The sequence below is a fragment of the Chenopodium album genome, chromosome 27 (assembly GCF_948465745.1).
Source record: "Chenopodium album chromosome 27, dcCheAlbu1.1, whole genome shotgun sequence".
Taxonomy (NCBI): Eukaryota; Viridiplantae; Streptophyta; class Magnoliopsida; order Caryophyllales; family Amaranthaceae; genus Chenopodium; species Chenopodium album.
In genome coordinates, this window is record NC_137860.1 from 25,871,788 (window position 1) to 25,895,256 (window position 23,469).

The window sequence follows — 23,469 nt, forward strand, 5'->3', positions numbered from 1 at the left end:
ACTCCATATTATAACAGCAAAAGAAAATAAAAACGACCCACCTTGGATTTTCAGTATTTCACTGATCCACATTCATTCATTCTCCCTCTCGGAGTCCTGCTCTCTAATCGCTCACTACCTGCAATTTTGGCGATCATCCCCTAATCATACAATTAGGTATTTCTTTTCGATTCTAATTAGATTTTATTTCGCTTCAATTTTTGATTTTTACGATGAATTCTTCCTTTCACGGCGGTTAAGATAGGGGCTAAAATTCAACCACTTTCTATTTTGCGATTCAATTCTTCAAACAGCTCAATTGAATCATTATTTTTGGATCGAGTTGATGTTATTCCTTGTTGTTTGATTATGTATTTGATTTTATTTTTCGTTTTTTTGGGGTAAAGTTTAATTCTAGGGTTTCACTTTCCTTATTCCTTAGAAATAATTGATAGATTGATTGATTTTTGCTAGTAGTTCAAGTTTTTGGAGAGTTTTTAATTAATTTATTTATTTATCCTATTTTGTGCTTTCAATCTTGTGTAGTGGGATTTGCGAACAATTATGTTCTGGGAAGTATCTATTTTAATGAGAAATAATGGTTTCTTTGAAAGATCAAAGGATTGATGATTAATTAAAGCTATCAATTTGTTGTATATACTTCGTAACACTATATAATCATGATTGTTTTTGACTGATTGTTTAAGCTTTTGCCCCTGACTTGGCTGCTTTAAGTAATCTATTTGATTACATGGTTATATTTTTATCGAGGGAGTGAGAAGGGCGATATACGAGTACATATTTTGATGTGATTGTTCTTGAATCGGCTTGTTTGGTTACTGACAGAATTGTTGTAGCACAAATTTCTTTTGTTTAGTTAAAATTTATGTTCTCTGTACATTGATAAGGGAATATCCCTGAATCGGCTTGAATGTCTGATTGAGCTGAGTGAACTTAACAAGTGGCTGTAGTCCTTTTATCAGATCAAGAGGAAGTGGGTTTTCTAATGGATAAAGGTGTGCCTCCTACCTTATTTGTTAATGATGGCTCATTTATGGAGAAGTTTAAACAGCTTCACCAAGACAAGGAAAAGGGTGCTGTAGTTGAGGACCGTGGACCAAAAACAAATTTACCTAGGGACTCAACTCCAATTACCAGTAGTATTAAAATTGGATCGGAAACTAAACATAATAATCAGAGGAAAACTACTTCAGCTCCTTCAGGTGGCAAGCTTGCATTTAGCTTGAAACAAAAATCAAAACTTGTGGTTCCTTCTGTAAAGTTGAGTGAAGATGATGACGAAGATGATGCTGGGACAGATAATGGATCTGATGGAGTTTCTGTGAAACGGCAGAAATTGGGTCAATCAGAAGCTTCTGTTGTGTCATCCAGAAAATTTGATGTTGGTAATGCCTGTTTGTATACACATATCTCAATTTTAGTTTATACTTTATTCAATGATTGGATTCTTTCTATTATTTTTCATTTCTGTATGTGATGTTTATGTGTGTCTTTACTAGTATTTACTCTTCAGGCTTTATCGACCCTTACATGTCAAGTGTAGTTTCTCTTAAACTATGTGCATTGCTGCATGGACATTCTATTAATCTTCTGTAGTTGGCTTGACATATAATCAGCGGTTGACAATAAAGGAGAACCAATAATTTCTGGCAAGTTGTCTTTGTGCTATAATATATGCACATAATACCTTGGGCAATGGTTGCTCTTGATATTCATAGTTCTCATCCTTTAAAATCTATATATAATAGTACTGTCCTGTTGAGATTTTCATATTTTTCTGGTTTCCTCATAGGGTTCAGGTTTTACAAGAGTTAGTTAGCACGTATTGTTACCAAATAAATACTTATCTATTATTGGTTTGAAAGAAGAGGTGACTAAAGGTCCGCGATGTTGGCAACTAATTTAAGTTAGAAGTTCAAAGATTTTCATGCTTTGCCATGACTGATGGAAGGTATAGGAATGACCGAATGAATAGAGAGGGTGCATTCAGATAATATATTGTTTCAACCATTTTTTTTTTCCAACTTTAATATTGCTTTCACGTCTATTACTTTTCCCCCCTTTTTTGATGTGTTGTTCCCTAAGGAAGTCGTGGACAAGCTTCTCTGTTTGTATAGCGAATCCGTAGGACTATTCATTATCAAGTGTGTTGTCTCATGAATGCAGCTTACATCTTATGTCCCTTTCAACCATGGGGAAAGATATGTTCATTGAACGATTTGGAAATGTGGCAGGCCTGCTACAAGAGTAATTTGCATTGCGTTGTTCATGCCCATGGTATTAATCAGTTCTTTAAGTGACATGCAGCACCTCCTTCCCCAAGTGATCCTGCAGTGAAGAAAGCTGCAGACAGGCTAGCAAGTTTTGTGGCTAAGAAAGGAAGGCAAATTGAGGATATCACTCGTCAGAAAAATCCTGGAAATACTCCTTTTAGGTACGTAATCTGTCAACTCTTATCTGGTTTTAGCCACTCAAGCCATTCAAGTTTTTAATATAACTTAAGAGAACCCTTCTTGAGTGTAGTCTTTCTTTCTTACTGTTTCCTATCTTAGTCATTAAAAAGTTATGCTACACTGGGCCCATTTATGTGTAGTGAACTTAGGCAGTTGAATGCACACTCCTCTTAAAATAAATTTTAAATCCTGGCTGTTCCCTTTGGGTAATGGATGATATTGTTGAATCAGTTACAATATTTATTTGAATAAATCTACACACAATTTTTGAGGCATTATCTTGCCATAGTAACAGATATGTTTAAAGGCATTAGGGTTATGTTTACATGTTATGTATGCATTTTATTATTGTAGTCAGTGTGACAATATACGTGCATAATGTTGTAATAGAATGATGTTGTAATAGAATAATGTTGCATATCAATGTAATTGATATCCAGAATTGATACTTTTTTAAAGGAAAGATATGTTAAGATCTTTGATTTATTTTTGATGTTTTGTATACTTTATAAGATTTTTGCTGTCTTGATTTGCGTTATGGGGCCTGTTGATGTCTGATTCCTGAATGTTAGCTTCTTTGGCTGAATTTGGATAATTTATGGGAAGCTGTATATACTTTCCTGCATTGAGATGTGTGGGTTATTGGTTGTCTGGCTCGTACTATCCCTAATCATGTTTGCTCTTCAGATTTCTCTTTGATGAAGCCTGCACTGAATTCAAGTACTATGAGTATCGTATTCAGGAAGAGGAAAAAGCACTAGCTATGAGCAAGGACTTACAGACTACACAAAGTGGTTGGTTCCCTTTTTTTTTTTTTGGATAATTAACAGCATCCTAGAATGTTTTTTTGAGTGCATAAACTAAGTACTTTCTGGAATTGGGAAGCATAAGATTACTATTTCTGATCAAGTAGGATAAATTACTATTTTTTTTCATTTAAGATCTCATCTAGTCATCTCTATAAAATTTCCAATGATCTTTCGGTGCTGTTATGAACTTGAAGGCCTTTGCCTTAACTAGTGATATGTGGATGTGAGCTACACAGTTTGGCTAGGGCATAGGCTCGAGTACTCTGTTTCTGTTTGTGTTGCATATATGTTTTCTTCAGCATATGCTCTGATGTTACTCTGACTTTGGGACATTCGGTGCTTTCTTTGGGGAACTTGAGTATTTTTGTTTTGGTCAACAGTGTAAATTGAAGTATGATCTGGTAGTTTAGAAGCCGAGTTGGATAGAGAAGTGCATACTGAATATATTGTACTTTAGGCTGTTTGGTGGGTTGGCTAGATGGAGGGATAGCCGGATAGGGTATGATATCTTTCGAGGGGAAAGCTTAGTCATGCACTCATGCAAATTAGCACTAACTTGAATATGATTTATTTATTTATTTTTATTTTTTTATTTAGTTTACCTGGGCAAGATTTGGTATGATTTCATATTGAAGGCTTCTGGTTTTTCTGGGGAGAGGGTTCGTGATGTAGATTGTAGGGTTCATTTTTCACATCTCTGGAGTGTCCTTTTTACTTGATATTTACAATATTTAAATAAATTTCCTCTTCAATTTCAGTGTAGGTTACAAAGTGGCATGTGTGTAGTATGCTTACTCATTGACTCTTGTGAAAGCTTTTCGTACTTCTACTTTTTTTGACACCCACCTTTTATCCTTTTTCCCCTTATTGTTTGAACTTACACCTTGAAGAACTCATAACTGAAGTAGATGAATTTGAGAAACTTTTAATACATTGAAGTTTTTTTTTTTTTTTCTTAGACATGATGATAGGTATGCTTACGTTTTATGTTGTTTATGTGTGATTGCCACTATTGTGTTGCATTTTGGACTTGGATATGAAATTAAAATGCTCCATGGGGTCACTGAAGATTTATAATACATTTTTATTTAAGCTTCCCTTGTAACATCCAGTAAAAAATTAAAAATGTTTCTTTGGCACTATAATGACCCAATCAATTCTCTGCTTACTACCTATGGAAGGCTTTATGCCATGATTTTGCATTATTCGTAATTAAGAGAAGATTTTGAATTCTCCATGGTGCTAGCATTTACCCCATGAAAATTGCATCTACAGGTGATAAGATTGCTTCAGCTCCTCGAATGGAAAGTAATCCGCAGTTAAATTATCACACACCTGCTTATGACGTAAATGAAGCCAGTTCTTTTGAGACTACATCTGCAAGAAGCGGTGAGAATTTGGTCCATTATGTTTTTCTGTATGTTTACTATGTCTTTAATAGAAAGTTTGAATGATTATTGCAGTTCTTTGTCTCCAATGATTGTGGTTTTTTTGGAGCTACATGATATAACTAGCCTTTCTGTGATGCTTTTGCTGGAAATTGTCTTTCCAATATGCCCTCCTTTTTGTAATATTGAATTTTTAAATTATCATGCCTTTTTCTTGTGTTGTGGTTTGGTAGTGCATATTAATATTCCTTTTAAGTGCTGTCTTTTTATGGATGTATTGATCAAACTATGTTATCCTTCCTTCCATCACCAAAGATTTGTTGGTGTACCGATACCGGTTCAATTTACTGATTGTGTTGATTTTTCTTCCTTGTTTCTTGAAGCATGCAACTAGTGAAGGTCCTAGGATGTACAAGGGCTTGTATCTAGCAATGCCTATGATTTGATTTTTTTTCTCAAAATTGACATTATTATGTGCCTTGTCTTCTGTTGTATCCTGATGTGTGAATTTTCATACATGGATTGAATTCAGTTTGCTTATGTCTATTCCGCTCTTGATTGAGGATTATAATATTTATAAGATTTCTATTATGCAGGGGAATCAAGCTCATCAGTTTCTGGATCAGATCCTATAGCGATGATGGAGTATTACATGAAGAAAGCAGCAGCTGAAGAGAAGAAAAGACCACCTAAACAATCACGAGATGAGATGCCTCCTCCAGCTTCCCTTCAAGTTCAAGGTAAATTTTGGCTGTCTTCAAGAAATTAAGAATTTACCGTTTATTACTTTGTATTTAAATATTTTTTTATTATATACTATGTATTGATATGGTTTTGTAACCAAAAAATAAATCTATATGGTTTTAGAAAATTATTTGATTACTGCTTTTTTCTTTCAGTATTCTAAAAATTATTTTTTGGTTTTTTAATTTGAAAAAGCCTCAATCTCAAGTCTCAACGATGAGCATATTGGTGTTCCTAGACTTGCTTATGATAGCTTCAATACGTGGGGTGGCTGTTCTTAATCTTAAGTTTCACTTTGATGGTTTGATGCTTGAAATCCCTCCCTCTCCCTTTCTAGCTCCAGCCTGGCTGGGGTGTGGAAAATTGGCCCTTTTCTGTGATATGTTAGGCTTGAGCAATTTTGTGATGCATGTTCAGTTGAATTCAGTTGCTAATCTTTGAATTTGCCATGGCAGCCGTTGGAAAGAGAGGGCATCACATGGGAGACTACATACCACCAGAAGAGCTAGAGGGTTTTTTGGCTAAATGTAATGATGCAGCTGCACAAAAAGCAGCCAAGGAGGCTGCTGACAAGGCAAAAATTCAAGCAGATAATGTTGGGCATAAGCTCTTGTCAAAAATGGGATGGAAAGAAGGTGTGTTTCCTACTCTATCATTTGCGATATGAAGTCCTGAGGATTATTTTGCTTGCAATTACATTTTACATAATTTGATTAATGTATTGATTTGAAATGGAAAGTCTCGTACGGCCAAATTTAAGTTAGTGGTTAGTGGTTATGGGTGAGTCAGTGTACATCTGGACCATTCCAGAGCTTGCCTTACACTTGATTTTACTCTGAGTGGTATTTGTTGTGTAGACACGATTCATCTGTGCTGACCAGCTTAAACCTTATATGGTCATAGTCATACGCATGCCATACTTTCACTTATGCTGAACGTCTTTTTTCGGTGCATTTTATTGCTGAGCACAACTAACATTCGTGCATGTTATTCAAAAGTTGTACTTTTTTCTAGTAGTAGTAGTGCTCTTGGATTATAAATCCTGGGTAACGGAAATAAAGGGACCTTATATGTTAGGGAATGTTAAAGTATTGCCTTTACAAACATGTGTCCCACTTTGTTAAAAGATGAGAGAATTAAACTTTATTAGACTCAGGGGTTACTCTTTTTGTTGCCGTATGGTTTTGGGATAAAACCTCTTTGGATTTGTAAAGTGGACACTCTCTCCTAGTGAAGGGTACCGCTTATGCCTGTATTTAATAGAGATGAATCTAACAAGATCCTACATTCCTACCTGACTAATTTTCCTTAAAAGCTTTCCTGCTATTGTAGATACCTGACTATTGGCTTTGGACTTGATTACCAACAGAAAACTATTATAATTTGGTAATTAGTGTTCTTACCTTGATTTTTATATTGCAGGTGAGGGCCTGGGCAGTTCAAGGAAAGGCATTGCTGATCCTATTGCAGCAGGTAATGTAAAGAAAGACCATCTTGGTGTTGGTGCCCAGCAACCTGGTGAGGTGACTCCTGAAGATGATATATACGAGCAGTACAAGAAGCGCATGATGCTAGGATATCGTCACAGGCCAAATCCCCTGGTATTGCCTTCTCTTATGTTCTAAAGACACCTCATTTATTCATTGCCTTTTAAAAGTCTTTTTATCATAGTATTATTGTGTTGAAGATTATATATGTTAATATTGTTGCTCATATTGTCCATTTTCATCTTTGTAGAATAACCCGCGCAAAGCATATTACTGAGGAATCATAGCGACCAGCTGTTGAAGGAGACTTCTATTTGGGTTGATTTAAATTTTTTAGCTATTGACAAAAAGGCTGTAAAATACAGAGAGAGCATGATAAATTTGCTGCAGTGCTTGTCATGTATACATTATACTAGGGTATAGTCTCGAGAGAAGTCTGCCCTAATTCCATTGTGTTTCCTTTTAGGAAAAAAAGAAATGTATTGTTATCCTTTTTCTCTATTAAAATTTCTTTTATTCTAATATATTTGCAAGTGTTTGCATCCGCTGGGACTGGCTTGAAGTCTTTACCCCATAAAAGTTTGATTGGAATTCTTTGTTAGCAGTAACCAATTAGGGTTTTAGGGGTTTTTGATTTGAATTCCAATTAATATACCAATCAAGCCTTCAAATGCCTTTCATGAAGTTTGTTTTAATAAAACACTCCTTTAGTCCTACATTACCACTAAGGTAGCAACAAGCATTTTGTCGACTGGAGGTATGCTTGCCTCTGTCAACTTTGATCATTACAACTCGAACTCTTGAACCTTATATATCATCAACTTATCATTATCAACTCATTTTTTTTGCCTCTCATAAACTATTTAAAATACTCATTTATTTCTTAAAGAATTGATAACAAACACAAGAAACGCATTCCATTGTATCTTTCCGAGTGCTTTAAATAGTTCATCTTGCCTCTGTCAAATTTCTGTCAGCTGTACATCAGACCAGTTTCTGATCAACAGTTATCAATGATTGAATCCCTAATCTTAGATGATATACCAGCCTCAACTTTTTCGGGTTTTGGAATTCTAACTCTTAACCTTTTATCCAACCCTTGTTTGGAAAGAGTTCAAATTAATGGACCAAATTTTTACTCTCTTATTTGTATCATAGTTTTTGTACATATAGCTCACTCGTTTGTTTGCTTCAAAACCCACCAGGAAGGCAGGAACAGTTGAGCTAGAACAAGTGGATAAATTATGCATGAGCCATCATGACATTCTAAGAACTATGGTAGAAATCTATACATTTTATATCCTATCTTAGAGCTCGTGAGCAATCAACTGTAATCGTAAGTCATTAGTATCACACATTTATACATAATTTTCTCGAAGCTTAAATAACCAGTAAAAAAACCCAAGTATTTAGCAGGGTCACTCTGGCTTAACAATATGGTTATGATTAACTCTACCTTCCAGAAAACAAAGTCATAGTAATTTCATTTTGGGTGCTTGAATGGGGGGTGCTTGAAACAGAATATTGCGGCATATTCCTTTCAAAGTAAAAGCCAGGTTCTTTCGGTTCTGGCAATTTGCTATCTCCACTTAGCATGGCTGTAACAAAAGACATGCTGGGTCTGTCTTCTGGATGCTGTTGAACACACAACAAGCCTAAGTGTATCAACCGTTGCATTTCATAGTCGTATTTTGGGTTCCAAATTAATGGTTCTACAATGTCCAAAGTCTTGCAGTCTCTGAAAAGCATCCAAGTCTACATACCATAGACAAAATCAAGTTAAGAGTGGTTCTGAACTTGTAAAATAATGTTCCATCAGTTAGTTCATTAAGTAAAAACCAGTCTAATTCAGTAACAACAGCATTGTTTTGGCTGGACCACAGTGAAGACGAAGAAAATTTAAGCAGATTGTTTTTAGGCTGTAAAACCATGAATAAAGTTCAGAACTGAATTTAATTGAAATGAGTAAAGTTTTGATTGGGATGAGCTTTAAAGACTCGTTATAATTGGTTGCACTTGCACATGATAAACTTGTTTTGATATTTGCATGTGCAACATAAGACGAAGTATATCAAAAAAGTTGCATAAAGCCTACAGTCCTGTCTTGTTCCTAAATATGCAACTGGGAAAGAATGCACATTTTGTATGACAAAAGCTTGAAAGACTGTACTCAGTAATTTTCACTAGGAACGGTAAGAAAAATAGAATCAAAAGGATGACTGATCTTACATGTCCTACAAGATTGTGTTGGTGATCTGAATGATTAAAACCTCTATTTCTCTTGCCAGAAATAATCTCCAGCACCAAAACTCCAAAGCTGTAGACATCAGATTTCACTGAAAACACCCCATCAATAACGTATTCAGGAGGCATATAGCCGCTGTCACAAACAAATGGAAGCGTTAACAGATGAACAAGGAACCACAACTAGCTTAAAGTCCAATAGTCTAAAGTGAGTTAAGAATCTTACTATGTTCCAACTACACTCGTGGTCATTGCCTCACAATCATTTCCATCAAAACTTCTAGCAAGGCCAAAATCTGAAATTTTGGGGTTCATCTCATAATCAAGTAATACATTGCTTGCCTTAAGGTCTCGATGAACAATTCTCAATCTAGAGTCTTCATGAAGATAAAGTAGACCACGAGCAATCCCCTTGATTATCTCAAAACGCTTTGTCCAATCCAATATGGATTTGCTCGTTTCACCTGCCAATTTACCAGAACTGTAAGCTTTTCTATTTATTGTGCGTTGCAAACAATGGCTGCAATAAACTAAGATGATTTCAAACATGCCTAGGTTTCTTTACTATTATATGTCAATGCTTCAATCTAAAGCCTTCAGTTCCAGGAAAAATACTGCCAGTTTTTAGTGAACAAACTAAATTATTCAACATGTAGCAGATTAAAACTTGTTATGAAACTAATGAAAGTAACAAAATAAGCATTAATGTGAAGTCTAGAGAAATCCAAACCAAATATGAAGCGGTCCAAGCTTTTATTGGGCATGTATTCATAGATTAAAATCCTTTCTTCTGCTTCAACACAGCATCCAATAAGTCTCACAAGATTGCGATGCTGAAGCCTAGCGATAAATAAAGCCTCATTCTTAAATTCATTCAATCCTTGTCTTGATTTTCTTGAAAGCCTTTTCACTGCTATTTCTTCTCCAGTATCCAACAATCCCTGGGAAATATTAGACGGGGCAATCAAAATCTGTACGGCAAATTAAAAGTAAAACCTGTCTAATTCACAATATCTCAAGAAAATGAAATGATATAGAAGATTTGTATTCCATTCAATAAGGATATTTGCCAAACATATATTGATCATCCAGTTTCCTCTTCATGTTAGTATTGGTGTCTGACATTTTTTTTTTTTTTTTGGCTGTACACTTGTATGTGGCTGCACCTTCTTAAACAATTATGGAACAAAGTAAATTACTGAACTTAATACCTTGTAGACTGGCCCAAAGCCGCCTTCTCCAAGCTTGCTTTTTTGTGAGAAGGAATTGGTAGCTTGCTGTACCACACTGAAGGAAAATATTGGCAGCTCAGACTTCTCTTTTTCTTTGTTGTTGTTGTTGGTGTTGTTGCTGTCTTGCTTAACGTTTCTTGTTTTAAAGAATCCTGTGACCAATAGATAAGAAATCAATAAAACAATGTAAGGGAAGAATAATCAAGTGTTCAAGCCTTCAAGGTGGAACTGGAAAGTTTTTTATTTTTTATATTCCCAGTGGCATCTACTTATTTTTAGAGAATATGTCAAAGCTTTGCTTGTTATCCAACAATGAATTAATTGTCAGTTGAAATCGCAGTACGGATGAACTCCCTAAAATCGGTTGTGGTTTATATATATGAAGAAACAGCAAATAAATTCAGACTGACTTCTTTTCCTCTCTTTCATCCTTGTCTTCCGTAGAACAAAGATCATTGTGCCACATATAAGCAGGACAGCCAACAAACTGGAGCCTATTGCTATCCAAATTACTTTTCTCCGATCACCTGCAAAAAGAAGAACATAATCACTTAAAAATTCTACAACTTACAAGAGATTAACTACTGAAATTCTCAAAATGATACCAAATGAAATGTTTGCAAAAGAAAACAGAATCAGGAACATAGGCAAAATTCTTATCAGAAACAAAATACTCCGTACATATAATCCGTACTATTTAGTTTCAACTGAAAAAGAAAGAAAACAGGTTTAAGAAAAAGAACTAGTAACAGGTTCTTACCAGAGTCAGAGGCCGCCCTTACGTAAAGAACTTGTCCAGGGCCATTGAGATCTTTTATGTCCATTAAAGCACCAAACCAAAGCAAGCAGCCACTTTCTTGATCTTTGAGGTTTAAAGATGCATAAGCTGTACAAGAGCAGTTCTGCAAGCACTTGTTCTTGCATTCCTTCAAGGTCATGGTTATATTATACCAAGCAGATCTTGTGTCAGGCAGTTTGACATTAGAATACTTTATAAACCCATTGTTAATGCTGCAGTTTGATGGGCCACTGCGAACGCACCCATCCCTAAACTGCTCCCTTTCATACCAATCAGTGTGGGACTTTGGCACATAACCTTTTAGACACTGACATTGAACAGAAGTTACAAGATTACATATACCAAATGCACCACAGACTGCATAATGGTCACACTTATCATTTGGTTTTGTATGATATGTTTCCCAAGTATTAGTAACATTATTCCAATTAAGACGCAAAATGTTGCCATTTATATCCAAAGTCCTCCTAGTAGGGACATCACCCGTTTCATAGGTAAAGTACATCTCTTTGTCATTCAAGAAGAACTCAGCCCTGGTGTCATCTGGTAACAAAGGGGTCCCAGAGAACCAGTAACCATTCCACGGACCATCTCGGAACAGCTCAATAGAAGAATCTTTAAAAACAAATGGCTGTGGGTATCCATGAGGATCCATTTGATATGTATAGCTACCCGGAGAAGGATCCACACTACTTTTCCATGCTGTAAGAAACCGATCAAACCCGGTAACAACATCCCTTCCCAACTTCATTCCAGGCAGCATAGTATCACAAGGATAGTCAAAACTTTGCCATAAAAAATTATCAGGGTTGTCATCATTTTTATCTCTTACAACAAAGTTTCCATCATCCAAAATCTGTGCAATTGGATTCTTTACTGACCTTGTTGTATTGGTAGACCACAAGACTCCTCCCCCTGAACCATTGGATTGATTGGAAAGTGTAAGAACAGAATTGTTGGTGAGCCTAAGAACACCAGAAGAATCCATAATTGGAGCTTTTCGATTGGCAATCCAAACAACATTCACAGTGGGAATTTTCTTGAACCAAATTCCGAGATATCTCATTCCATTAGTACCTGAAATAAACCCCAGCTCGAAATTTCCACCAGCAGACACTAATGTTTCCGAGACATTTCCATCTCGAATGGATTTACCAAGAGAAATTGTATCTACAGCTACACAACTAATGATCAAGGACACAAGAAACCAGATAAGAACTATAACATACTTAGTTATCATCTCTCTTTAAAATTTAATGGTGTGAAACTATGTATAGCTTAGACAACCTTATAGAACAATGAATTACATGGTCTAATTGATCCACTTAGTTCAACTCTTCATAAAAATAAAGATTTTGACTGAATACGTTTATCATCAAGCTCATACATATTTAAATTCACTAATTAAATCGTGGATAAGTCGTGAAATATTTTTTACACACATGTAATTGCTTGAATGCTCATCGCAACAGATGCATAACATATAAAAGTCAACAGTTTCTTCTTTTATACAATATTGTTGAGCATAGTCATTGGTTGATCATTGAACCAAAACTATCATATTAGTAGGTCCCAGATATGTTTTTAATTATTTCGTTCTTTATGCTTTGAACGACCAGTAATAATAATAATACCAGTAATGATAGAAATAATACAAATTATAGTCAATAAAATGTATAATAAATAAGTATATAAATAAATAAATAAATAAAAGTCACCTGTCACATTGCCATGCATAAGCAGCTCATGTGAAGTCCAAATAGCACAACCTGGTCATCTCTATAGGAGAGGGTAAATCTGGGCATGGAGATTTCATTCTCTTAATTTATTTCATTTTCAAATTCCTTTTCTCACTTCACACCTTCACTCTGGTCATCTACTGACCAGGTTAGACAAAGTCTTACGAAGCATTTTTACAAATACTCGTCATTATCTTTTAATGACAAAGACAATTTAAATAAGAAAAATAGCCTCAAAACGTAGACTGAATAATAAGGCAATGTACTTTGTAATATGTATGCTCAAAAGTAGGAAGAACTTTAAAGAGCGGATGAAGACAGAATGTTGAAAGAACTATATGAAACCGAGGGAGTTTTTTTTTTATAAATAAAAATTTTTTTTTGTTCATTTTTTATAAGCAAAATTGAAAGTAGTGTAGATGAGTAGTTGGTTGTACATTTTCCTAAAAAAAAAAAAAAAAAAAAAAAAAAAGTAGTTGGTTGTACATCATGCAAAATCTTGTTAACTGTAATACCTCTAGTGAAAAAATTAAATTTGGAATCCAAAATCTGAATCAGAACAATAATATTACACTATTTGAAATAAAACATAAAGATAAAAGAATGGGTAGTATATCGAAAGTAGAATAAAGGGTGCATACTTTAACTTAGTCTTGAGTTCAGCTTAGGTTTACACCTGATTGGACCTGATTAGCCTTGATTAACCCTTATATATTATTCCGCCCATTTTCGGGTGAGCTATAATTGTAACAGATGTGAGAATTGTTAAAGAAGAACAGTAAACAAAGAACAACACAAATTTATGTATTTCACTAACAATGTATCATGTAGGAAAGATAGATTTTTGATAGTAGGAATTAGGCATACATGTTACAGTTATATAGGCTGGAAGCTAAAACATTACTCCTAAAACAGAAACTATATGAGCTCCTAAAAGAGGCATAAACAGAACCCTGGCCCAAAACAACAATCCACTGTTTTGGGTCATTCGTAGAGGGTAAACGGATTACGACATATGCTGACATTTTCTTTTATAAATCTATACTGCTTCTTGGTGACTTGTAATTTCATTTTCTTGTTAAACATTGTAATTTAGTCTAGAAACATGCCAACGGATCTTTTAGGTGATCACGCCTAATCACAAATGCAATGGTCAAGAAATTGTTGTTTAAATGAACATGAACAGAAAGCCTCAAAGTCATTTTCACTAAATATCTGAAATGCAGGTTGTTCAGTTTCAATAAGAAGGCTTATAGCTGTAGTTGATAATAATGGGACTCAAGCACATGTCCAAGTGTCTAACTCCACTATATTTTGTAAATTTTCCATGATATTGGCCCAAAATGAAAGGTCAAGGTGTCCTATACGGCTATACATGTCTGAGTGTGAAGCATTTGACACGCGTATTTGAGGTAATGACATATTCAAATAAAGTAGGCTGTAATCAAACTTTCACCAAGAATAACAAATAAAGAATTAAGAAACAAAGGAGAATATACAGAGGATGTGATGGTGTAACACTAACATTCCACCAAAATTTGGAGATAGCAACAATATCACTGGACATGAAATGATGACCTTTGGTGCATGTGTGTGTGTTTGTGAATTTGGGGGCTTGCATTTTGAGAGGTAAAATAAGTCTTACATGTCCAAGTAGGCTGTGATGGTTGTCCGGACAGATGAATCCTCTGCTTTTCTTGCCAAATACAATCACAAGTACTGTTACTCAAAAGCTGAAGACATCAGATTTCACCGAAAATAACCCATCAATTGTATACTCAGGAATCAGGGTGCATGTTGCCGCTGTAGCAAAACAATAAAGCATTAGAATGAAAGGATTAGTGCAAAAATGTAGAGAGAATATTACTATGTACAAACCATCCTGTGTTTGTGCCTCATCTTCACTTCTAATAAAAAATCTTGCCATGGTGCAAAGTGTGGTGTTCTATGAATCTTCTCAGAATTGAGTAGGATTTCGTGATTAGTCTGATCTCTGACAGCAAGGGTTACACAGTCCATAAGCTGTGCAATTGGATTTTGTACTGATCTAATTGTATTAGTAAACCGCAAGACTGGTCCTATACTGTTTACAAGCATGAGAGCAGAGTCTTTGGTGACATGAAGAACAACAGAAAATTTAAGAAGCCAATAGAGCAGCTTGATTAGTAACCCAAACAAATCCCGAGTATGGATTTTCTTGAATCGAATTCCATCAGATTTTCTTCTACTACTGCCTTAGGAAACATCCATGTGCATTATCTCCACAAATTGACACTAAGGTCTTTGAGCCTTGATGATCCTTTGACTGAGCATAACAATATAAACACACAATTCAGCAAAAGCTGAGCAATTGGCACTTATCAAAGTTAAACAACCAAACATAACTTAATGAATATTTAAAAATTGAAGCATGTTTGATACAAAGTTTCACACGTGACCAATAACTAGATATAAAACAGTGTTTAATAACTGTTCAATATTATAAAGTTGACAAATTAGCTTTACAAAATATTTGAGTAAACCAATAACATTATCAAGAAACATGATCTAGTTTCCCAAATAACATATATTTATGTAGGAGACTTTATCTAATGAAATCATAAAATATTGGTATTACAATCTAACCCTTTGAAAGAAATTTTATCTTTGAAACTTGAAATTAAAAAAGGGTATTACAGGTGCCCATAACAACAGAACTCTACGCACAAATAACATGAAAAACTATACCATATGTAAGTTGCATTCATCTTTCCTCGCTGGGAAGTAAAAAGGAAAAAAGATTGAATAGTTTGCACATATAAGCTAATATGATGCAATAGAGAAAATTTGATATTCATCCACTAAAGTGAACACTGGGTGAACTCGAAGAACTAAAACTCGAGTTTAAACATAGATGTATTAAGTTACAAAAATGTGCATCGTAATGCTTTTGAGGTATTAAGATACTTGTGTAAGCTCTTCTAGATTTGATATATAAATTCAACAAAATGGAAAAGTCATGCTGACTTATGACTAAAATTATTGTGCATTATATCAACTTAAAACCATTTTGAAAATTCCTTTTACTAATTAACAAACGTTGGTAAACATTAAACAACATCCTCTACTACTTTTATGTAAAAGTATCAACACCCCTTGCTATGTTTTCACAACTTGAAATTTCATTTGAATGACTTATAACGACACGTTTAGTAAGTCATAAGAGTATTAAATGTTGGTAATGGAAATTGTACATTTTGAAAAGTGGCATTATACATACATTTGAATGTTCAATTGTTCATTTTCATGGTAATGACAATAGACCTCCTTTTCATTAAGGACATTATGATATTATTGTGCCAAATTACACTTAATTCTACTCCCATCACCGATATTTATAACCGACTACCAAATAGGCCGTAAATCCAAGCATTATGTTAAATTGAACTACTAATGTGAAAAACAAACCAGGCTGTGGGAGCAATTCAGCTTCCTACCAAATTTCACTTTTCTTTCCCTCTTCCTCATCTTTAATCCGGAAAATCATACTGAATATAAGGTCCAAATCAACAATTGTGAACAAATGCAAAACGAAATTCGACTAAAATCCAACTAAAACAAACATTTTATCATAAGACTCAATTTGACTGGATAATTCAAGCAAAAGTATATTAGCAGAGTGGTTTCAAAAAAATAAAACAATTATAATAGCAGAGAATCAATCAATAATAAAAGATAAATTTTGTTACCTTAATCAATTTTCTTTAATAATTCTCCACAACGAGCGAATAATAGTGCACAAAAATTTACCAGTTCAAAATTAGCGGACCTTTTGATGCGAGTAAGTATTTTGCCGCAGCAGTGTATTGTAATTTTGGGTTACAAGTTTATCTCCTCCATAAACAATGGCAAACTCGTAAATAACTTGTTTTAAAATTATCTTTGTGCCACTTGTATCCTTTTTACATCGGTGTGAGATTTAAACATCAAAACCGATTGAATGAAAACTACATATATTACTATCTTAACAAGATTAAAAACATCCTAGGTCATGTTCTGATTTACTAAATCGAACGGTTAATGAGAGAAGGAAATTATGAACTAAATTGAACTAAACTGACATTAAGCTGAAGAGAATAGAGCCCTTTTTTTTTTTTTGAATAGAAGCTGAAGAGAATTGAGCTTTAATCCACATTTATAGAAGTATATAAATACTATATTAGGCTCGTGCGATGCATGATTTCTAACTTTATTTTACGATTTTAACAATATTTTTAGCTTATTTGTGTGTAATATGTACGTAGTACAAATAATTTAAGCAAAATCTATTAAATTGTTAAATTTATAAAGAGTGGAAACCCAATTTATATAATCTGTATAAATTATACGGAATTAGTAATAGCAAAAGATAATGTTTATAATAAAATGAAAAGGTCCGACCTTCCTTTAATTTCTCCAATGGAAATAGCATAATTAGTCAATCTAAATATAAAATCTGTTAGAAATTGTATAATTAATTTACCATTTTCAAATTTTTATTTATGTTGGAGAAAAAATAATGATGTCATTATTAGTTTTGGCGGGAAATTTTTTTATAAGAAGTTGACATGTTGAAATTAATGACATCAGCGGTAATTACTTTAATTATATTTATAGATACTTAGAAATAGTAGAGTATAAGAAAAAGTTATTGTTGTTTCAAAAAAAAAAGAAAAAGTTATTGTTGCCATCAATCATCAATTCAATAACTATATACTAAAAGACACACCAGCAATGACACGTGTCATCTCCTGGTGTGTCCTAAGTATTTTTTTTTAATTAATTAAAAAAATTTATTTAAGGAAGCTATTTTAAAAAAAGTTTTTTTTTTTTTGTCAACTAAATAAACAACAAATAATATTTACCTTTCTTAATGTGAAATATAATTTATTCTACAAAGATATTAACTTTTTATTTTGTATGCCATAAATTAACTTATATAAAGAAAATATGGAGTACTTAAAATAACCGTGCATGACACGGAACCTAGCCTAGTTACATTCTAATTTAATCACAATTAAAAAAAATAATAATATAAAGTCTTTTAAACCATCTAATATAAAAAAAGAAATTGTTCATAATTTTACTTAGAGCAAAGCCAAATCACACACTAGTTTTTCATTATATATATATATATATATATATATATATATATATATATATATATATATATATATATATATATATATTGAATAGTCATTTTTGTTGACTTATATATAGTTTTGCTACCCAGGTTAATTTCTAAGATATCTCGATGACAAGATTATAAGTTTCGTTAACATTTGGAGAGAGAGAGAAAAAAAAAAACTCTTCATTATCTTTCACCTCCATGGTCCATCTTTAATTCCTCCTTTCTTGTGATTCTAGTCCGTGTTACATTACAATTTCAACTATTCTTGCTACTTTGTATTTGACAAACAACTATTTACATTTTACTATTACTTGTGTTCAATTCACATGATCTAATCTAATCTGATTTCTAGATTTAACCTTTAAAAAGATCAAAGTAGTTAAAGATATGGTAGTGTGATGAGCTCTTTGTACACCGTCAAATAAGATTAAGAGCGATGTTACTCTTAACTTATCTAGAAGTGTCAATTGCGGCCAGTACATGAACTTTTTTGCTTAATTGGAGCCCTAGTCAAAAGTCATATGAAGAATAAAGTAATGAAGCTTGAAGCTTGAAAGTAATCTTTTTTTACAATATTTTTTTAGGCAGATCAATTGAAATCCAGTCCTATCTCTTGAGCAATCAACTGTAGATCAGTAATGGCTGAAGTTAGTCACAACTCACAACATTATACATGATTAAAATTCTTGAAGCTTAGATAATAATTTATAAACCAAAGAATTTAGCAGAGTCATCCCAATTTAACAATATGATCATCATATAATTATACTATGTTAATCGGACACAGCTAATATCGCGAAATGTCCGTGTCGACACGACATTTCACGGACACGGACACATGACACGTGTCCGATCCTTCAATGTGCACTCGGACACTTCCATTAAATTAGGAGAGGAAAAAGAGAAGAAACATGAAAGAAAAATAAATCTTGTTCGAAAACCACCATTAATATAGAGAAGATGAAGATAAGAAGATTGTCATTTATTAAGAGAATTTACCGAGAAAAGAATTAAAATAAAAAAAAAAAAATAGGGGTAAACGTATAATTCATTTATATAAATTTAAGTGACGTATTGACATTTCCCCATACCCGTGTCCAAATATCAGATAGAGTCCCCGTGTCCTAAAATTTTAGAACTTGCCGGATCGGACAATTGGACATGTGTCCGTGTCCGACACCCATTCCCGAGTCCATGTAACATAGTAAGTATATAAATATATTAATCTACCTTCCAGATATCAAAGTCATAGTAATTTCATTATTTGAACTTGAATGGGCGTTGCTTGAAACAGAATTATGTGGCATATTCCTTTGAAAATAAAAACCAGGTTCTTTAGGTTCTGGCAATTGGCTATCTCCACTTAACATGGCGGTTACGAAAGACATACTAGGCCTATATTCTGGATTCTGTTGAACGCACAGCAAGCCTAAGTGTATCGATCTTTGCATTTCGTAATCATAGATTGGGTTCCGAATTGATGGTTCTACAATGTCCAAAGCCTTCTTGTCTCTGAAAAGCATCCATGTCTACATAACATAGACAAAATCAAGTTAGTTGGTCTGTTCAACTTACTCAAATATGTTTTAGCAATTAGGGCCTGTTCTCATACGATTATTTTCAGTTCAATTCTCAGTTCAGTTCAACTCCTAATTTCCTTCTCTTATAATATATTCAGTTCAATTAAGTTCAACTAAGTTCAGTTCAGCTGAGTTCAGTCAATGAGAACATGCCCTTAGTTCGTTTAAGTGAAAAGTATTTTAGATCAGTAAAAAAAAACATTGTTTACTTGGTGTACCACATATCAGGAGACCAATTTTAGTTGAGATAGAACACAATAGATCGAGCAGCACTGATTATAGCTGAAATGAGTAAACTTCATTGAAAAGATCTTCGAAAACATATTATGAACTTATACGAAGGATAAATAATGTAGACGTAATTTTCTCCCTTTGGTATCATCCTAAGACTTTAACCAATTTACTTACCAAACTTTAACCATGTTAAATAATGTTTTGATAATTGCCTGTAAAATATGATTTATCAAATATAATAACTTGCACAAATTCTACATTCCTGTCTCAATCCTAAAAAGGTTGTTAGAGTTGTTGCATGCTTGAAAGAAGATATGGTTCATCAGATACAGTCTGAAATCAGAAAACAAAGAGTTGAAAAGTTGCAACCAGAGAAAGGTACGACTGATCTTACATGTCCAAGAAGGTTGTGTTGGTGATCTGAATGTTGGAACCCTCTATTTTTCTTGCCAGAAATAATCTCCAGTACCAATACTCCAAAGCTGTAGACGTCAGATTTTACTGAAAATATCCCATCAATCGTGTATTCAGGAGGCATATAACCGCTGTCACAAAATAACATACAAAGTATGTAATTAGTCATCAACATAAGGATAAGATACAAGAAGTCGAGGAGTGTAAAGTGATGTAGGAAAATTACTATGTTCCGACTACCCTGACAGTCATTGCCTCGTGTTCATTCCCATCAAAACTTCTAGCCAAGCCAAAATCTGAAATTTTGGGGTTCATCTCAGAATCAAGTAATACATTGCTTGCCTTAAGATCTCGATGGACTATTCTCAATCTAGAGTCTTCATGAAGATAAAGCAGACCTCGAGCAATCCCCTTAATTACATCAAAACGCTTTGTCCAATCCAATGTAGAATTGTTCGTTTCATCTGCAAATACATCAGAACTGTAAGCTTTTCTATTCATCGTGTGTTGCCAGTGATGGGTGCAGTAAATTTGGATGATTTCAATCATTTCATAGTGATTTAAATGCAAAGAATGCCTAGTTTTTTGTATTAATGATTGTCAATGCTCTAATCTAAAGCTTCAGTTTCAGGACAAACACCGTAAATTTTACTGAACTTATTAGTTATTCTGCATGTTAAAAAAAAAAATTTTTTTAAAAAAAAAAAAAAAAAAAAAAAAAAAAAAAAAAAGGAAAGAAAAAAGTTTCAATGAAAGTGATAAAATAAGCATGGATGTGAAGTCTAGAGAATATCAAACCAAATATGAAGTGGTCCAAGCTTCTATTGGGCATGTATTCATAGATTAAAATCCTTTCTTCTGCTTCAACACAGCATCCAATAAGTCTCACAAGATTGCGATGCTGAAGCCTAGCAATAAACAAAGCCTCATTCTTAAATTCATTTATTCCTTGTCTTGAATCTTTTGAAAGCCTTTTCACTGCTATCTCTTCCCCATTGTTCAGCAATCCCTGGGAATTATTAGACGTGGCAATCAGAACTGTACACCAATTTAGAAGTAAAACCTGTCTAATTCACATTTATTTAATTAAAATATATGAAATGTCGTAAAAAATATCGTCCTTTCAATAAGGATGTTCACCAAACAATATAACAGATATCAGCTGCCCAACTCGATTCCTAACAGCATTGGAGTATCTGACAGTAATACTTGTATTTGCTTACATTGGCCAGTGCCTCTGTAAGCAACCAAGTAGTTGAGCAAATGACTGAATCTGATACCTTGTAGACAGACCCAAAGCCTCCTTCTCCAAGCTTGTTGCTGAGTGAAAAGTAATTGGTAGCTTTCTCTACCACACCGAAGGAAAATATTGGCAACTCGGACTCCTTTTTGTTGCTACGGTTTTCTTGTTCACTTTCCCTTGTTTTAATGTTTCCTGTGACCACAGATAAGAAATTAAAAATAATGGTAGAATAAATATGAGATTGACCGAAGCACAATTTTTTTCCTACAGTTGGAACCAGCATGTTTCAGACTTAAAAAGTTATACTGCTACTACAAAATAAATTTTCATTTAAAACCACAGGATGTTGAACTTTCAAACATCAGTTGAGATTTAGATAAAAAGAAAACAGCATAAGTTTTTTACTGACTTCTTTTCCTCCCCTCCTTCCTTTTCTGCCTTCGAAAAAAGATAATAATAGCACCACATATAAGCAAGACAGCTGATAAACTGGAACCTACTGCTATCCTGATTCGTCTTTTTCCACCACCTACAGAAATGACAGTTCAAAACAGGATCAGGAACAAAAAAGTTCAGACCAGAAACAAAAAATTTATAAGAATGTTAAATTTTTTAACATAGAAAATAAAAACTGAAGATAAAAAATGGTTTAAGGAACAGCATCAACAATAAATCCTTACTAGACTTGGAGGACACCCTTACGTAAAGGTCTTGTCCAGGGCCATTGATAGCTCTCAAATCCTTTAAAGTATCAAACCAAAGCAAGCAACCACTTCCTCGACCTATGACATTTAAATTTGCATAAGCTGTACAGGAGCAATTCTGCAAGCATCTGTGCTTGCATTCATCTAGGTTCATGGTTGTATTATACCAGGAATATCTCGTGTCAGGCAATTTGACACTGGAATATATCGTGAACCCATTGTTAATGCTGCAGTTTAATAGGCCGTTATGAACACACCCACCTGACCAAACCCCATTGTTCCAATCTTTGGGTGACTTTGGCACAAACCCTTTCAGACACTGACATTGAATAGAATTTGCAAGGTTACAAATACCAAATAAGCCACAGGATGCATAAGTGTCACATCTATCATTTGGCTTATTATAAAGTGGTTCCCAATCACCTGTATTATTATTCCAATTAAGACGTTGAATACTTCCATCAATATTCAAAGTCCTCATAGTCGGGATGTCAGAAATTGTATAGGTATAATACATCTCCTTGTTACTAAAATCAAAACTGGCCAAAGTATCGTCTGGTAACATAGAGGTTCCAGAGAACCAAACACCATTCCAAGGGCCATCCCGGAACAGCTCAACAGAACCATTTCTAAAAACAAAAGGCTGTGGATATCCATGAGGATCAAATTTATATGTATAGCTACCCGGAGAAGGATCCTCACTACTTGTCCATGACGTCAGAAACCGATCAAACCCAGTTACAAGATCCCTTCCCAACTTCATTCCTGGCAGCATGGTATCACTAGGATAGTCAAAACTTTTCCATAAGATATTATCAGGGTTGTCATCATCTTGATCTCTTATAACAAGATTTCCATTATCCAAAATCTTCGCAATTGGATTCTTTACTGATCTTGTTGTATTGGTAGACCACAGGACTCCTCCAGAACCATTGAAAAGTTTGAGAACAGAGTTGTTGGTAACCTGAAGAACACCAGAAAAATCAAGAATGGGAGTTTCTCGATTGGCAACCCAAACAACCGTTGTACTTGGGATTTTCTTGAACCAAATCCCGACATATCTCCTCTCATTAGTTCCTGAGAAGAATCCCAGCTCAAAATCTCCACCAGCAGACACTAAAGTCTCCGAGAAGTTTCCATCTCGAATGGATTGACCTAGAGTGATTGTATCTATAGCTATGCAAGTAATGATCAGAGACAAAAATGACCATAAAAGAGCTATAACATACAAAGTTGTCATCTTGCTTTCA

General features: G+C 34.1%; 3 protein-coding genes across 4 annotated transcripts; 1 reads left to right on the forward strand and 2 right to left on the reverse strand.

Moving 5' to 3' along the window:
* The first annotated feature begins 23 nt into the window (after positions 1-23).
* On the forward strand, positions 24-7,423 carry LOC145620262 (SURP and G-patch domain-containing protein 1-like protein). Of its 2 annotated transcripts, none has more exons than XM_081674905.1 (9): positions 24-156; positions 963-1,385; positions 2,308-2,434; positions 3,141-3,247; positions 4,538-4,651; positions 5,247-5,390; positions 5,850-6,029; positions 6,817-6,995; positions 7,132-7,423. In XM_081674905.1, exons 2-9 carry the CDS (start codon positions 986-988, stop codon positions 7,156-7,158), a joined length of 1,278 nt encoding a protein of 425 aa, XP_081531031.1. In that variant the 5' UTR covers positions 24-156; positions 963-985; the 3' UTR covers positions 7,159-7,423. The 2 variants fall into 2 exon arrangements, with proteins under 2 accessions (XP_081531031.1, XP_081531030.1); XM_081674904.1 differs by having other exon boundaries at positions 38-156; positions 951-1,385.
* A 719-nt stretch (positions 7,424-8,142) lies between these two features.
* LOC145620538 (G-type lectin S-receptor-like serine/threonine-protein kinase At4g27290) lies at positions 8,143-16,734 on the reverse strand. The gene is made up of 9 exons (XM_081675227.1): positions 16,624-16,734; positions 14,774-15,200; positions 11,118-14,698; positions 10,768-10,884; positions 10,337-10,509; positions 9,856-10,066; positions 9,352-9,589; positions 9,111-9,261; positions 8,143-8,636 (listed from the first exon to the last, which is right to left on the reverse strand). Exons 3-9 carry the CDS (start codon positions 12,394-12,396, stop codon positions 8,334-8,336), a joined length of 2,472 nt encoding a protein of 823 aa, XP_081531353.1. The 5' UTR covers positions 12,397-14,698; positions 14,774-15,200; positions 16,624-16,734; the 3' UTR covers positions 8,143-8,333.
* A 2,515-nt stretch (positions 16,735-19,249) lies between these two features.
* On the reverse strand, positions 19,250-23,459 carry LOC145619855 (G-type lectin S-receptor-like serine/threonine-protein kinase At4g27290). Its single transcript, XM_081674547.1, has 7 exons — positions 22,196-23,459; positions 21,925-22,044; positions 21,553-21,707; positions 21,071-21,281; positions 20,499-20,736; positions 20,253-20,403; positions 19,250-19,573 (listed from the first exon to the last, which is right to left on the reverse strand). Exons 1-7 carry the CDS (start codon positions 23,457-23,459, stop codon positions 19,271-19,273), a joined length of 2,442 nt encoding a protein of 813 aa, XP_081530673.1. The 3' UTR covers positions 19,250-19,270.
* Positions 23,460-23,469: the final 10 nt, after the last annotated feature.